The 17,865-nt window shown below is 38.9% G+C and overlaps 2 protein-coding genes across 2 annotated transcripts in view; one reads left to right on the top strand and one right to left on the bottom strand.

The window, feature by feature from the left end:
- Positions 1 to 17,865, bottom strand: part of LOC117986193 (cadherin-87A-like) — a 290,214-nt gene that overhangs the window by 20,380 nt on the left and 251,969 nt on the right. The gene's annotated exons all lie outside the window — the stretch shown is intronic.
- LOC117986178 (synaptic vesicle glycoprotein 2B-like) lies at positions 1,812 to 17,728 on the top strand. The gene is made up of 11 exons (XM_034973018.2): positions 1,812 to 1,905; positions 3,604 to 3,675; positions 8,468 to 8,629; positions 10,398 to 10,565; positions 11,747 to 11,863; positions 12,370 to 12,605; positions 13,288 to 13,460; positions 14,022 to 14,253; positions 14,760 to 15,037; positions 15,148 to 15,275; positions 15,956 to 17,728. Exons 1-11 carry the CDS (start codon positions 1,872 to 1,874, stop codon positions 16,078 to 16,080), a joined length of 1,725 nt encoding a protein of 574 aa, XP_034828909.1. The 5' UTR covers positions 1,812 to 1,871; the 3' UTR covers positions 16,081 to 17,728.

Here is a 17,865-nt window from a genome sequence, read left to right on the forward strand (position 1 = left end):
ACGGTGAAGGAAAACATCGTGAGGAAACCTGCATGCCTGAGAGTTCTCCATAATGTTCTCAAAGGTGTGTGAAGTCTACCAATCCGCACATGGCCGGCGTGGTAGACTATGGCCAAAACCCTTCTCACTCTGAGAGGAGACCCGCGCTCTGTAGTGAGCCGGTGATGGGTTGATCATGATGAATGTGAGTCTTGGCAACCAAATTTACATGAAATGTTTTGGTGGGATTATGTTACACGCAGTTTTTAGTAAACTAACGCTTGGCTGCAATCAGACCTGGTGGCAAGTGATGATGCAGCCTAAGATAAAGCGCACTTGCCTAGACTACCTTTTTTTTTTTTTCTTCGGGGGAGGAAAAAATCCCTACGGACTTCTGCCTGCAGGCAGGGTGTGTCCGACTCGCTCGGACTAAAATAACCTCCCCATGTCTACCAAGGTGAGCACGGAACTGCGTGAGCATTACTTCGTGCTGACCTACTAAATTTCTATCTTCCTCTTTTCGTCTTTTCCCTCTCTTCCCTTCTTATCATTATAGCCCTCAGCATTTTGCTATATCGTTGCCAGGCTTCTTCGCTCGACAGCATGCGCGATATAAGGTTACGGGCGTTCACACCCTCCGCGTCGGTCAATCCTACCGCTTCTGTCCTTAGGTCGGCACAACCAGGACATTCAAAGATTGCCTAGAAGACCTATCATATTATTTTATAAACTTTCTTTACATTGAAAAAAGTTTGCATCTAGCCCAGGTATTCCCAAACTAACATAAATACGTACCTAGCTTAAAAGCTACGTATATTATAAGTAGTATGCAGTGGCGTGCAGCTCATAGAGGCATAAACGCACTGCTTACCCTCATTTTAATAAATCAATGCTTATTTTTCATTTTAACCTGCCGTAAAATAAGTTCATACCGAATTGCATACCCTGGCTTGAACTCCTGTGCACGCCACTGGTAGAATGTATATAAGGTGGTTCACTTAAGTAAACCAAGTTATCATATTACACAGTACTTATGTTATTAGGCCTTTTCGCGTAGCTTCAAGCAAACCAAATAAGTACCTACCATACATACCATCATCTACAAACCTTTATTTACATCGGAAAAACCTTTTACCTAGCCTAGTTTTCCGAAAACAAAGTTAAACCAAATCTATTATGTATTTTGTGCTTACACGTAGTTTTTAACCGATTTCCAAAAAACACAGTTTACTTATGTTATATTTTGGCCTTTTGCGTAGCTTCTAGCAAACCATAAAAGTTCCTACCATACATACCATCATCTACAAACCTTTATTTACATCGGAAAAACTTTTTACCTAGCCTAGTTTTCCGAAAACAAAGTTAAACCAAATCTATTATGTATTTTGTGCTTACACGTAGTTTTTAACCGATTTCCAAAAAACACAGTATACTTATGTTATTTGGCCTTTTGCGTAGCTTCTAGCAAACCAAGAAAGTACCTTTTTTAACCTTTCTTTATATTGGAAAAAGTTTTCATCTAGCCTTGATATTTCCTAAACAAACTTTAAGTATACCTACCTATACATAGCTTTTAGTAAACCAAGTTATCATATTACACAGTACTTATGTTATTAGGCCTTTTCGCGTAGCTTCAAGCAAACCAAATAAGAACCTACCATCATCTACAAACCTTTCTTTACATCGGAAAAACTTTTTACCTAGCCTAGTTTTTCCGGAAACGAACTCATGCGTAGAGTCCGGTAAGCCATGTAAGTGTAAGACAGTTACCTATGCTATGTGCCAAAGCCTTTCTTTATATGAAAGAGCGCGGATAACGGCAGTGCATAGCGATACGTGGTGGTGGCCGTGCGTTGACTGAAGTGGTAGGGAGTGGTGTTGTGTTGTGCGTAATGGGGTGCAGAGTTGCGCCTAAGGAGGTGCCTCGTAAGTATTTTTGAAAAATATTTAGAAAAAAAAAAAATTAGGTAGGTAGTTAGGTAGGTACTCTACTTGAATTTTATTTTGTTGCAATTGTGTTTTAACCGACTTCTGGAAAATGGGGAGCAGGGTTGTTTTTAAGTATTCTTGGAAAGTTAAAAAAATAAATTTCGAAAAAAATTGCTTACATTTCAATTTTTTTGTTGAATTTGTGTTTCGTAAATCGAAGGTAAAATTGAGGAGGTTGCTTTTAAGTACCCTAGTTATTTTTAAAAAGTTTAAAAAAATTGTTTTTGAAAAAATAGCCTTTTTGAAATAGGTACCTACATAAGCTACGTACTAAATAAATTGCGGATGTACGAAAGGATTCGAATCTACACCCCTCTAGTTCACAGGCACTTCATACTAAGTAGAATATGATGCCCTCGAGTTCATACGGTTTGATTTAAGTTTTTAAAATCCCATGAGTAAATTTCCCGGGATAAAAAGGAGCTGATGTCACTCTCCAGGTCTTGCAAAAATCACGTCAACCCGTTGCTCCGTTGTGGCGTAATTGAAAAACAAATCGACATACCGTTTACCGTTAAAGCAAATATTTATTTACAGTACCCGGCCAAAAGTAATGTACATCGGCCTTTAGAATGACATTTCGGCTTTGTAAAGCGTTGTCTCTGTCACTCATACCTATGACGTTTTGTCGGTCTCAACGACAGGGACAGCGCTCTACAAATCTATTATCTCCTTCTAAAGTTCGATGTACATTATTTTCGGTCGCGTAATGTACTTATAACCCACAAAACTCAGAAAAGTTAGAGGCACATGAGAGAGGTGCGTGCCCGGGATCGAACCCCCGACCTCCGATTAGGAGGCGGACTTCCTGAACACTAGGCTATCAATATCTAGTATTTATTATTATATTTTTTTTTTCTTTTTAAAAGAATATTAGGCATGTTAAATGACTAATATTTCCCTTTCCTCTCCAACTAAGCGTCAAGCTTGTGCTAGGAGTAGGTACGACAATAGTGCAACCTTTCGTCGACCTTTCGGTTTTCAGTCCACTCCTTTACCCGTTGAGCTATTGAGGCTCACGTTATTTTTTTTTTTTACGTTTATTTATTTTAGTCTTCAGCTGTTTACAATTTTTACGTGAATGTTTGGAAAAATCCTGCGTTATCGGCACGCGTAGAGCTCGATAAACCGTTATCACTCCATCGCCTGAACGTGTTATACGAGCAATAAATTACTTTTCATATTCATGGATTCTTAATTGATGCCAGCACACCGTGAAATGGTGAATTTGGTACTTGGAAGTGTAATTCGTAAAACCTGCATCAATCATTATTACAATATCGATTGTTGTGATTGGCTGAATTTGTGCGCCCTGGTTTGAGAAGAAGCCTACAAGCCGGATATTCAAGCTCAAGCATCCAATTCAGTAAGGCAATGAAAACTATTTTCTGTTCCGGAAAATCAAAGAGTTCCTACGGGATTTTTTTGGAAATCTAAAACCACGCGTGTGAAGTCGGCGACTTTAGCTTTATAAGTAAAACTCCAGCAAGGCAACAAAATCTAGGTACCTTTTAGGAATGTTCCTTCCAGGTTAGCCCGCTTCCGTCTTAGACCGCATCATCACGTCTCTACCACTGGTGATATTGCAGTCAAGGGCTAACTTGAATGTATAGCTGATCCATCTATTTGTTGCAGCATCCCAAAGGGCCGTGGAGCATCAGGATTCCCAAGAAGTGGCCGACTATGAGACCGCTTTGGACGCAGCTGGTAAGTGTCATCATCGTTTGACAAACTCCCTGGTGCTGTGGTAAGCACTGTGGTCTTATTAGTGGGAAGGTCCCGGGTTCGATTCCTGGCAGACAGATTTATGAAACAGAACACTCGTTTGGATGCTTTAATGGTTATTAAGATATTGGGTGTTTTAATGTTGGCAATAAGCTAACTGTTTCAGAATCTTTTATAGAGGATTTAAAGCATGGGTGTAGATAAAAAGGTTAAAGAGTCTATAAACTAGTTGTTGAACCAATTTACGGTTGTTTTTTGCTCGTACCTACTCGTATAATATTATGTTTACATGTCATTCGCTGCAAACGACTAAACTGTTTGCTCTCTCGGTCAAGGCACTAATAACGTTCCGAAGGTATATCTATTAGTCCTCGGCTAGATGACAGATGTATCTATCTATGTATTATTGTAGATTTTCAGTCAGGGTAAGTCAGGGTCAATATTTAAATTTTTTTAATTTTCGTAGCGATAATTTTGTAATTTTTAGGGTTCTGTACCGCAAAATGAAAAACGGAACCCGGATTACTTTGTTGTCTATCTGTCTGTCAAGAAACCTACAGGGTTGGTACCTACTTCCCGTCGCCCTAGAATCATGAAATTTAGCAGGTAGCCTTATATAGCAGACATTAGGGGAAAATCTGAAAACCATAAATTTGTGGTCACATCACAAAAAATTATTAAAATGTGTTTTGAACAAATAATTATTATTAGTATTTTCAACTTTTAAATCAAGATTACTATACCAAGTGGGGTATCATATGAAAGGGCTTTATCTAATTGCATTGGCACATAAAGTTAAAATGGCACGTGAAAACTTAAAATTTATGCATTAGGTAGGTAGGTATATTGATGTTTTATGATTAACTAAATTGATAATTAATACCTACCTAGGTTTAAAAAAAGACGTGTGTGCTCAGCAAGCAATTCATAGGCAGGTAGTTGTAATTTATAATGCATTTATTATAGGTAGGTATTAAATTAAATCAGAAATTGTCACGTGCGTGTTTTTACATCATATTTATCAAAGACATGATTAGATCATAAAAATATATCGTAATCAAATTTATGTGTCTTATATAATAAAAAATGAATTAAATCACTTGAATTCAGACCTCCAAGACAAGGGTGTCTGGCAGGGGGTTGCCTCGATACTTGAAGTGTCTGGCAATGCATGACGTGATTTCTAATACCTACTATTCCAAAGAAAATATAAAAAACCGGCCAAGTGCGAGTCAGACTCGCGTATCGAGGGTTCCGTACTACAGTCGTATTTTTTCGACATTTTACACTATAAATCAAAAACTATTGTGCATAAAAATAAATAATACTTAATTTGTTTCAGAATAACCAGATAAAGCTCTTTCATATAATACCCCATTTGATATACCTAGTCTTCTCTATCTACTTTAAAAGATGAAAATACTAATTATTTGTTCAAAACACATTTTTAATTTTTTTTTGTGATGTGACCACAAATTCACGGTTTTCAGATTTTCAGTCTGCTATAAGAAAGTGATCCTATAAGGGTTTCATTTTTCCTTTTGAGGTACGTAACCCTAATATATATAGACGAAGATCATATTAAAAAGCGTGTAAAAAGATGAGTTAGATATCTGTCTGATTATCAAACATTAAGTTCATGATTACAATCAGAATGGAATCGCAGGAATCTCCCTGCGCCATGTATGAGCAAATTTCCGTTGAACACTTTCGCCGAAAATGTGCGCAAAAACCGTCTTGAAGTTATTCGAACTGGTTTGAATTGTTCCTGGAGTTTTGATGCTGGATACTTGCTTATCTTATTTCTTTTTTTGCGAACAAGTGCACGAGTAAACATGAAGGATATTGTTTTGTTTGCTAGTGGTAACTTTGGTATTTTCGTTGCTTCCAAGTCTTGGAGGCCCCGTTAAGCTGATGCGTTGGTCAATAACTCTAAAAAACGTACAACTAAAAATAGCGAGCAAGTGAGCGGGGCGGGACACCTGAATTTAAGTATTTTTTTTAAAGAATATTAGCCATGTTAAATGACTAATATTCCCCTTTCCTCTCCAACTAAGCTTCAGGTTTGTGCTAGGAGTAGGTACGACAACAGTGCAACGGGCGGGGTTTGAGCCGTCGACCTTTCGGTTTTCAGTCCACTCCTTTACCGGTTGAGCTATTGAGGCTTTAAATTAGGTAGGTACAATAACCCATAGGCCTATTTATTGCAGCACCAGAGGAATTACCAATACGTTTTCGGCTTTTCAGGACTTTGTTATACCTAATAGACCTCGCACATTCCTATCTGATCATCCAGAGCACATTATTGTTAAGTTAGTTGGCACTGGTAGGGTTTATTAAACACAATGCCTTATAAATGTAAATATTATACCTCCAGTGTTATTGTTTGTGGTCCTCTCCACCAACCCCCTCCCCCCCCCCCCCCCTAGATTGATGATTCTCTTTAAATTTACGCTTCGTCGGGCCACAAGTTTATCAGCGGACTAGAAATCTTATTCCTTGTCCACATTATAAAGTCCACGTCTGTGCAAAATTTTAGCTTTCTATATCCAAGATTTTGGACTAGGCACTAATGGGACAGTCAGTCAAGACGTTTCTTATTAGATAATCATCATCATCATGATTAACTTACCTCTTCACATACCTTTGAGAACATTATGGGGAACTGAGGCATGCAGGTTTCCTCACGATGTTTTCCTTCACAAAGCAAGTGATATTTAATTGCTTAAAATGAACATAACTCCGAAATTTAGAGGTGCATGCATGAATCTAAGACTGTGACCAAATTCTTCTTTTGAGAAGACTAAAGTGCTCAGACGACGGACGGACGCCGCTGGATTTAGGCAGCGCAAGACCATGGCGTGTGGAAGTCCCTACAAGAGACCTATGCCCAGCAGTGGAAGTCTATCGGTAGATGATGATGATGATGATGATGATTAGTGGCGTGCACAGGGTTTGAAGCCAGGGTAGGCATTAGTTAGGTAGGAACCTGTTTACTGGCAGGTCATAATGTAAAATTTGCATCGAGCTATTACAACTGGGGTAAGCAGAGTATTTATGCCTCTATGACCTGCACGCCACTGATAATGATATTAGGTGTTGGTCGCCTGACGCTAAAGCTTATGGGAGGAGGTCGTGGCCCTACCTGTACTGCGGATGAGCTGACTTACGATCTCTTCATTATTAGTACTCTTGAGATTATATTGCTTCTGCTCTCAATTGTATAGCTATGTGGTTAAGCTATTAAGATGACGTCTTAATTTTGTTTCCTACTATGGAAACCATATATTATATTATATTATTATTATCATAATATAAAAGGAAAAGGTGACTGACTGACTGACTGACTGACTGATCTATCAACGCACAGCTCAATCTACTGCACGGATCGGGATGAAATTTGGCATGCAGAGAGCTATTATGACGTAGACATCCGCTAAGAAAGGATTTTTGAAAGTTCGACCCCTAAGGGGGTGAAATAGGGGTTTGAAATATTTGTGTAGTCCACGCGGACGAAGTCGCGAGCGTAAGCTAGTTATCATAATATTGAACAAACAAACTCGCTGATGCCCGCGACGCAACGTTCGTTCACTCATCCGATCCGGGCGTTTTGACTGATCGTCGCAGAGGCAAAGCGTCCGTCAAATAACTCGGATCAGACATTTTTCCCGCATCAGTCATGATGTGAACAGCTCCATGTACAAATTGTACGGCCACTGTGATCCATCTATTTAGACTGATCGAGAAAAAATACTGATCGGATAAGTGGGAATACCCAAAGGGGCAGTGGCGTGCATAGGGTTTAAAGCCAGGGTAAGCAGTAGTTAGGTAAGCAAGTCAAAGAATAATGAGCATTAAGCAATTTCAACAGAGTTAACTATTTCTTGGGTAAGCAGCGCTTTTATGCCTCTATGAGTTGCACGCCACTGCAAAGGGGGACCCTAAGTGTTCCGCGTGGATGTAGAATTTTAAACATCTCGACCGAAAAAACTAGTTTGTTTCTATATGAGCGTCTCCTCAAGTTAGGTACTGTTTCAAGCTAGCTAAGCTATTCGTAAAGAAGTGATTACGTTAATTATTCAGGAGTTATAAGACTCTAGCATATGGAGAGACATACATCGTCTAAGTAGATTCAAAGTAAATATAGAGCCTCAATAGCTCAACAGGTAAAGGAGTGGACTGAAAACCGAAAAAGGTCGACGGTTCAAACCCCGCCCGTTGCACTATTGTCGTACCTACTCCTAGCACAAGCGTGACGCTTAGTTGGAGAGGAAAGGGGAATATTAGTCGTTTAACATGGCTAATATTCTTTAAAAAAAAAAAAAAAAAAAAATAATAATAGCTATCTGCATGCCAAATTTCGTTGATAGATCAGTCAGTCAGTCAGTCAGTCACCTTTCCCTCTTATATATTTATACTAGACTAGCTTATGCTCGCGACTTCGTCCGCGTGAACTACACAAATTGCAAACCCCTATTTCACCCCCTTAGGGGTTGAATTATCAAAAACCCTTTCTTAGCGGATGCCTACGTCATAATAGCTATCTGCATGCTAAATTTCAGCCCGATCCGTCCAGTAGTTTGAGCTGTGCGTTGATAGATCAGTCAGTCAGTCAGTCAGTCAATCAGTCAGTCAGTCAGTCAGTCAGTCACCTTTTCCTTTTATATATTTAGAAGAAGATAAAGCCCACGGCTCTGTCCGCGTGAATTTAGGTCGGGTCTTTTTTTTTTTTTTAAAAAGACCCGACCTCACTCAGTAAATTTTTCCTCCGCAGGTTACGGCCGCTTCAGTCGCAGCGTGCTGGGCGCGTGCGCGTGTGCCTTCTTCACCACGGGCGTGCAGAACTGCGTCATGTCCTATGTACTGCCGGCAGCCAGATGCGAACTCAAACTCTCTACCTACCAGGCCGGACTGATCAATATGGCTTTCATGAGTGGTAAGTTATGTCGATGAACATAGCTCAATGGGTTACGAAGCTAAAATGAGTGCCTATAGTTCTAAGAACAGACGTTGGAGACCCGAGGTGCTGGAATGGTGACCTCGAACCGGAAAGCGCAGAGCCCTAACACCCCACTAGGTAGAAGACGTCAAAGGAGTCCTTGGAGAACTGGTCCCTAGTCCCTACTAAGGTCTAAGGACCAAATTGCGACACCCAAACTGGGTATCCATAATACTTTGTACGTAATAATATGATGTAGTTTATGGAAATGCAATAAATTGAAATTGAAATTGAAATTGAACTATATTCGGGCGGCGCAAGAGCAAAGCCCTACAAGAGACCTATGTCAAGCAGTGAACTCCCATCTAAGGAAATTCAAGTGATTTAGCGGATGGTACGATGCCGTGTAGAAACCGATAAAGGGCATGGCAAAAAACTGCCATACACCTTGAAAATTAGTCCTGCTACCGTCTTGGACTACATCATCACTTAACACCACGTGAGAGAGCAGTCAAGTCAAAAATTTTAAAGTGATAACTACCCCATTTACGTAACTTATTCATTAGTCAAGGGTAAGATAGATGTTACGACCCCAGACAGCAGTGGGTGCGATTGTCGCGAATCGATAGGTATGGAAGCAATTATCAGTTTGAGCTGATTCCGTTAAACGGTTAATTGTTATTGCATCACGAGGCTCGCAAACAGCGTGTCTATTGACATTTGCTGCGGCGAAACTTGAAACGAAGTGGGGAAGCTCGTATCGCTATTAGAAAATTGTCTTTCTTTATTATCCTTCGACAAATTGTTGCTACTGACTTAGGCCCACTGATAATAATAATAATGAAATGAAATGAAATGATTTATTTGTTTTAAAAGGTCTTTTTAAAATTGTGCCAGGGACCCTGAAGTAAGTTTGCAAAACCTGTATCTCAGTGTCCCCGCTCTCCCTCCTCCATCATTAACAAATAAACACTTATACAAAACTAAATTTAGTTATATGATATGAATATGAAACTTAAAAATACGTGTGTGTGTGTGTGTGTGTGTGTGTGTGTGTGTGTGTGTGTGTGTGTGTGAGTGTGTGTGTGTGTACATATGTGTATCAGTGTGTATTGTATGTGAGTGTGAGTGTGTGTATGTGTGTGTGAGTGTGTACATGTGTATATTTTTAATAACAAATAACAAATTTCAAATTTAACCTACCTATTTATATTCCTATAATAATAAGCCATTTATTTCCAAAATACTTACAATAATTGTCTAAGTAGGTACATTATTACATTATTTTACTGTCTAGTTTGTAGCATCTTTTTATTAGCTTATTTTATGACTTCAATTAAATTTATACAAAATTATAGTAATAAATTTAAATCACATTATTCAAAAGACGAAAAAATTTTTTTTTTTGCCCAGGCCCACTGATAGTCCACTCAAATAATTCGTGTACTTAGTATTGAAACATCCTCAAGGGTGATGGGTGTGAGAGTGTTGAAGGTCCCTCTTTGAGATTTTTGTATGGGTGTCCCGTTAATTTGAAATCTAATTTAATATTCATTATTTTTCAGGGCAATAGCTCATTATTTTTAAGGGCTACATTCTGTCAAAATTTAATTACGGTTCATGAAATATACCCCGCTGAAAAAAAGACGTATCTGATTTTCTCGGCATTTTTGCAATTGCTGTATCTTTTGAGACGTTACAGGTAGCTAGAGAGTGTATATTTCTGTTGCCGCTGCTTTCATGTAACGGCAGCTTGTGTATCCAGGTGGTGTGGCCAGCGCCTTCTTCTGGGGCATCGTGGGCGACGTGTTCGGAAGGAAGAACATCCTCAGCGCGACGCTGCTGCTGGACTCCGTCATACTCCTGGCGCAGAGTGCTGTCACTGACTACCGGGTGCTCTTGGCCGCACGGTCTATCAACGGGTTCCTTATTGGTAATATTATGGCAATTTTATACAGAACTACTATTACATACGTTTTTTAATGAAGCTTAAATATATAAAAGGACTAGCCTATGCTCGCGACTTCGTCCGCGTGGACTACACAAATTTCGAACCCCCATTTTACCTCTTTAGGGGTTGAATTTTCAAAAATCCTTTCTTAGCGGATGTCAACGTCATAATAGCTACCTGCATGCCAAATTTCAGCCCGATCCGTCTAGTAGTTTGAGCTGTGCGTTAATAGATCAGTTAGTCAGTCAGTCAGTCACCTTTTCGTTTTATATATTTAGATAAGGTGACTGACTGATCTATCAACGCGCAGCTCAAACTACTAGACGGATCGGGCTGAGATTTGGCATGCAAATAACTATAAAGGTAGGCATCCGCTAAGAAAGGATGTATGAAAATTCAACCCCTACGGGGGTGAAATAGGGGTTTGAAATTAGTATAGTCCAGGTGGACGAAGTCGCGAGTATAAGCTAGTAATAATAAAAATTACGAGACATTTCACCGCGATTAATAGCGTCATCTGGTGACAGAAGGGCTGGCTCATTTTTTGCGCAACGGATCAGCCTGGCTGTCCAGCGATGAAATGCAGCCAGTATTCTTGGCACCATTCTACGCGGGCATGCATAGTAATTAGATAAGGCTAGCTTTAAGTTTTATTGTAATAGTAGCTGATGCCCGCGACTTCGTCCGCGTGAATTTAGGTTTTTTAAAATCCCGTGGGAACTTTTTAATTTTCCGGGATTAAAAGTAGCCTATGTCCTTCCCCGCGATGTAAGCAAACTTTGTATCAAATTTCATCAAAATCGGTTAAACGATTGGGCCCTGAAAAGCTAGCAGACAGACAGACAGACAGATAGACAGACACTTTCGCATTTATAATATTAAGTATGGATATGGATTAAAACTATGACTTAAATCTTGTAGTTAAAGTTGTAGTGGTGTAAAAATAGCTAAAATAACTTGAATGTTAAGTATCCTCTTCCTATTATAATATTTTTTTTTTTTTTTTTTAATACAATAAAACTTAAAGCTAGCCTTATCTAATTACTATATAAATCATGACCGCGTGGAATGGTGCCAAGAATACTGGCTGCATTTCATCGCTGGACAGCCAGGCTGATCCGATTACTCTTAGATTTAATTAATCTTAGGTTATCCTGTTCCAGGCGCCCCTTCGACATTGGTGTTTACTTATCTATCAGATCTGGTCGGGGTCAAGAGACGGCAGTTCTACCTCGACATCACTGGTGGAAGTTTCGTGGCTGCATGGCTTATTCTACCAGGTAAGGGTTATAATTATTGAGCTTATCTGAATATGGAACAGCTTTTCGAGGGACCTATATAATTGCAACAGCGCAACTTGTCGTTTTTAGGCCGTATCTCAAAAGGAAAAAGGTACCCTTATAGGATTACTTCATTGTCTGTCTGTCTGTCGTGTCTGTCAAGAAACCTATAAGGGTTGACCTAGAATCGTGAAATTTGGCAGGTAGGTAGATCTTATAGCACAAGTAAAGGAATAAATCCGAAAACTGTGAATTTGTGGTTACATCACAAAAAAATACTACTTTAGCACGGAACCGCACTTGGCCAGTTTCTTATATCCATGAAGTTAGTATGATTGGGCTTTCCATCAAGAATGAAAATGGGTATTTCAAGATATTTGGAAATTCAATCCCAAAATAATTTTTCAGAAATCCCGCTAAATGGAGCAGGAGCCGACTCTCCTTCGCTCGTAGAGTCCAAAATTAGTCCAGACTATTTTAACATTTCGTTTTCTCTTTCTTTTCAGCGATAGCATGGTTAGTAATACCATTAAAGCTATCCGGGTACACCACACTTCTGCCAATCTACTCCTGGAGACTGTACCTAGCTCTGGGAAGTATACCAGGGTTTGTTGCTGGGATTTGGGTGCTCTTCCTCCCGGAGAGTCCAAGGTTGCTATCAGATACTAATAGAAGTGATAAGGCGTTGAAAATTATGGCGTACATCAATCGGTGTAATAGAGGCTCAACAGCAGAATTTAAGGTTAGTTATCAGCATCATCATGATAAACCCATAGCCGGCTCACTACAGAGTACGGGTCTCCTCTCAATATGAGAAGGGTCTGGCCATAGTCCACCACCCTGGCCAAGTGTGGATTGGCAGACTTCACACACCTTTGAGAGTATTATGGTGAACTCTCATGAATGCAGATTTCCTCACTATGTTTTCCTTCACCGTTAAAGCAGTGAAATTTAATTTCTTAAAACGCTACATTTCAAGGAATGAATTCGTGTTGTCTGATGGGAGGCTTCGGCCGTGGTCACCACCCTACTAGCAAAGCCGTGCCGCCAAGCGATTTAGCGTTCCGATACGATGCCGCGTAGAAACTGATCAGGGGTACGGGTTTATTGAAACTTCAATACCCCTTCCAAGTTAGCCCGCTTCCATCTTAAACTGCATTATCACTTACCACCAGGTGAGATCGCAGTCAAGGATTTGTTTCAGAATATTTAAAAAGACCGCGTTTAAGCAAACGTAGTGTGGGACGCCATCCAGCACGATGGAACGACGATATAAAGAGGCTGGCGGGAAGTGGCTGGATGAGGAAGGCAGAGGACCGGGTGTGGTGGCGCGCTTTAGGGAAGGCCTATGTCCAATAGTGGAAGTCCACAGGCTGATGATGATGATGATGATGATGATGATTTAAAAAGAATATTAATTTCAGATCAAGAAACTCATCCAAGACAATATATTCATGACGAAGACGGTTAGCGGTGAGCAGAGTCGCACCAAAGCGTTATTCATGGGAGTGCTAAAGGACCTCAAAATGTTTGTGTCCAAGATGTACGCAATGAAGTCCAGCTTGATACTGTTCGTCTTCTTCGCTAACATGGCTGCGTAAGTCTGATATACTTTTGGTATGCTTTTAGTTTGATATTTTCGGCGTTAGGTGTCGAGGTAGTGAATTATGAGCTAGACAATACGCGAATTCTGGATAAATGTCATCAGGATTCCTCGCACATTGGTAGACCCTCACTAGGTGGGCAGACGACATCAAAGAAGTAGGAGAGAGTAGCTGTGCATTGAAATCAAGTGGCGCAAGACTGTGGCATATAGAAGTCCCTATAAGAGGCCAATGTCCGGCTGTGCACGTCTATCGGTTGACGATGATGATGATGATTATTGGAATGTTGAATTTGCTGTTAAAGAAAAGGCAGAAAATAATTACTATGGAAACAATATAGGTATATATGCCGAAGAAAAACTTTGTTTTTTAAACAAACCAACGAACAGATGGGTAGCTGGCAGAAGCAGATGTACCGTATTCCTCTCTTTCTGTCATCAGTAATTCAACATTACAAAGAAGATAAAGCATTGAGTATATAACTATAGTACAACTATTCAACGCGTATTAGTAAGTAGGGGGTAAGAATTTATGAGACTGTATAATATTTTCAGTGGGTTTGGCCTCAATCTTTGGATACCAGAACTTCTCCTCCGCATGCAAGTCAAGGACTGTGCAGCGAATAAAACTCTACCAGAACCAGCACAGCTGTTCAATGCAAGTAACACCGCATGGAAAGACATGTCCAAGACTTACAATGTACGCTCTAGAGACGAAGTTGACAGATTCAATAAAACAAAAGATTTACAAAGCGAAGAGGCATGTGATGAAAATATTGATGATTCAGTAAGTATTTTTTGGGCTTTTGTTTATAAATTAATTTCCTTATTAGTCTTGTTGTAGTATGGTTAGGTATTTTTTTAAAGGACAATCAAGATATCCCGGGATGTATCAAAAAGTTTGTAGAGTTTTAAGAGCTTAGGGTAATTTCTATTTCATAGTTTTAAATTTACCGCGAGGTTATATAGTGGGTCCCATTTTATTCCTCACATACATTGATGACATCTTTGATAATTGGAATACTTTTATAATAAAAAAATATACTTATTTTGATAGTTGAAATACTTTTGTAATAAATTAAAATGCTTATTCTGGTAAGATATTTATTTGTAATTGATTTTGTGATTTTGTATCCGTGATTTAAACTTAAACAAACCAACAAACAAACACACTTTTGCATTTATAATATAATAAGGGTACTGATAAATTATAAACTATAGTTCTTTATAATATTAGTGTAGATAAAACGCATTTGTGTACGGGAGTCTTCTTCACATCCACATTCTTTACAGATATTCACGTCAGGCCTAATAGTAGGAGCATGTTGCGTCATAGGCAACGCAGCATGCGCCCTCGTATCAGCACGCGGTGCGTTCGGCGTGCAGCGTGCAGCCGCGCTCTGTGCGCTAGCATGCGCATTGGCATGCGTTTGTCTTGCCGCATGCGTTTGCGCTTGTGCGGCATCCACGCATCTTGCGGTTGCGGCTGCTGCAGCACTAAACGCAGCGTCTTTAAATGGAAATGTCCTGCTTATAAGACTGCTGTTGCATTCTTTGCCGGCTAAGCTAGGGTAAGTTTTGTTTTTAAGTAAAACTACTTAAGGGTGACTTAAGAGTAACTAGATCGATTGGCAGTACTTTAGTTTCTTCTTTTATATCTGTACTCACATTTATTTTACAGAGGTCTGGGTGTTTGTTGGGGAGCGTGGTGGGGCAGAGCTGGTGGCGTGGCTTCCAATTTGGCGGTCGGAGTTCTTTTAGACTACTCCTGCCCTGCGCCTTTCATATCCGTCGCTGCTTTATTAGCATGTAAGCTTATATTTGCGTTTCTTTGTTTTCGTTATTGATAAGAATAACTTTTTGGAGGTTAAAAGTGAATATTATCACATTTTGGTCTATCTACGTGTAGGGTATTCCGAACCAGTTGTAAATTATAAAGTTTAGTGGATACAAAAAAATATGTGTAGATTTCTATTTCTATAGGAGTCGCATTTGCGGATTCTTCTGTGACCGATTTGACCTTCAAATGTCCATTCAAAGTGTTGGTATTGCTTTCAGTTCAATATTTTTCGGTTGAATCTAGGTCCCTCCCAGAATTGTTTACTTTTATTGATACGACTAATATTCCTACACTCATTTTTACACTGTCTTCTTTATCTGTAATATTCTAAATACAATCCTAAACCAGATTCCTCAAGACCAGAATTGCTATTAATTATTTGATACTCCATTAATAATAAATTAACTATAGATTTTCAATCAGTAGGTAGCTTTAAAGATCCTCTAATAAATTATAAATGTGTATAAATTACAATTCTCTAACACAAAGAATTTGTAATCTTCTCTCTAATTCTTTTGACTTCTTTGTAGTTTTGTTAACAATAAAGTTTTTTAAAGAAATAAATAAAGTGATGATTGGATAAAAAGTTATCCAATAGTAATAATCCAAAGAATAATAATTAATTATAATTTGTTAAATTTGTTTACAGTATCAATCGGTGCCATTATGATGATAAAACTAGAAGAAGTAAAGATCGTAGAAGACAACAAGACTGAAGTTGACAATGTTGAGAAGAATACTAGTTTAGATAGATACATTTCTACTCATATGTAATGTTTATATTATGTTTAATTAATGAGATGAATGGTGCTTATTGATGTAAACAAAACAGTTGGAATAATTGATCTTATATTGATATCACTAGCACAGAATATTTACTGTGGCCTGTGAATATACAATGAATTCATGAATTCTTCAGTGCCTTGCAAAATAAATTTAGGAAATTGACTGAATATTGCGGAATTTCAGAGAATTTTTATTCTATTACAAGTTAGCCCTTCAGTGCAATCTCCCCAGGGTGGTAATTGATGATGCAGGCTAAGACGGAAGTGAGAAGGGGCAGTTTCATTATACCCATACTTACCCCTTATCGGTTTTTACACGGCATCGTGGCAACTGGCACGCCAGTTAGACATGACGTAGACATCAGCTAAGAAAGGATTTTTGAAAATACCTAAGGGGGTTCAAACGCCACCCGTTGCACTATTGTCGTACTACTCCTAGCATAAGCTTTAGGCTTAGTTGGAGGAGAAAGGCGAATATTAGTCCTGATAAACATGGCTAATAATTTCATAAAAAAAGGAAAAAGCCACCATGATCCAAACTTCATAGTCGCAATTGCGCACACGCATAATATGTTCCCAATGCGCAATTGCAGCTTTTATAAAATAACGAAGATCTAGCCTTCACGGGCTCTTTCTCTATATAAAACCGTAGCTTAACTTAACTTTATTAAAAGCAGATTAAACGTGTGACGTTTAATCTGCTTTAATCTAAAGTGCCGTTTCTGGCTTACGTTATCGAAACGAAGATTGTACATAATACATATTACTTACAAATTTTTAGGGTTCCGTACCTCAAAAGGAAAAACGGAACCCTTATAGGATCACTTTGTTGTCTGTCTGTCCGTCAGTCTGCCAAGAAACCTACAGGGTACTTCCCGTTGACCTAGAATCATGAAATTTGGCAGGTAGGTAGATCTTATAGCTGACATTTGGGGAAAAATCTGAAAACCGTGAATTGAGGGTTAGATCACACAAAAAAAAATTAAATTGTGGTCAAGTGGGGTATCATATGAAAGGTCTTCACCTGTACATTCTAAAACAGATTTTTATTTATTTTTATACGGAACCCTCATTGCTCGAGCCTGACTCGCACTTGGCCGGTTTTTTTTTATTAAGTTAGATTTACTTATACAACGTTAGTTTTAGTGGACGCAAAAACCGAAACACGTCTCGAATATTTTTACATAAAGATTAAATACACAAAATTTCAAAAACGTTTAATGAAAACTTACGAAGCTATAAGCTTGTTGTGTTCAATCGTTGTCCTGCAAAAACATGGTCACCCCAAGGGAGCGGCTGTGAGCGAATGAGACGGCTGGCGTCGATCGTGCGCGGCTCGAAATGCGGTCATTCGACTATGTTCAAACTTACAGGATTAAGTATTTTTGGTCCAAATATAACCCGTTGTAAAAATGATTGCAATCGATTCTGTTATTGATTCTGAACAAACTACTTTCAAGTTTTGCGTATACTAAAAACTAACGTTGTATAAGTATTCGAGTAAAGATCTCTTAATATATTTACTTGTTCCTTAGGAACAGAATATTATACGTAGTTGCTATTTGTAGACTATTGGTGTATTTTCAATGTATATTTTATATAAAAATATATAAATAAAATTTGAATACTAAATGCAACATTGCTTTTTATTTATGTTGAGTTGATCGATTACCTGAAGGAGGTGGCGGGAAGAGGATGGATGAGGAAGGTGGAAGACTATATGTAAGGTCAGCAACAAAGCTAGGTATGCACCCGCCAGTACAAGTGACTATGG

This window comes from Maniola hyperantus, chromosome 10 (assembly GCF_902806685.2).
Source record: "Maniola hyperantus chromosome 10, iAphHyp1.2, whole genome shotgun sequence".
NCBI classification, from domain to species: Eukaryota; Metazoa; Arthropoda; class Insecta; order Lepidoptera; family Nymphalidae; genus Maniola; species Maniola hyperantus.

What these genes read in the sequence shown, in the direction of transcription:
- LOC117986178 (XM_034973018.2), top strand. Translation starts at nt 1,872, where the DNA reads ATGGGGTGCAGAGTTGCGCCTAAGGAGGTGCCTC. An exon ending in ATGAAAATATTGATGATTCA is followed by an intron (nt 14,254 to 14,759) that starts GTAAGTATTTTT and finishes CATTCTTTACAG; the next exon opens with ATATTCACGTCAGGCCTAAT. An exon ending in TCTTTGCCGGCTAAGCTAGG is followed by an intron (nt 15,038 to 15,147) that starts GTAAGTTTTGTT and finishes TTTATTTTACAG; the next exon opens with AGGTCTGGGTGTTTGTTGGG.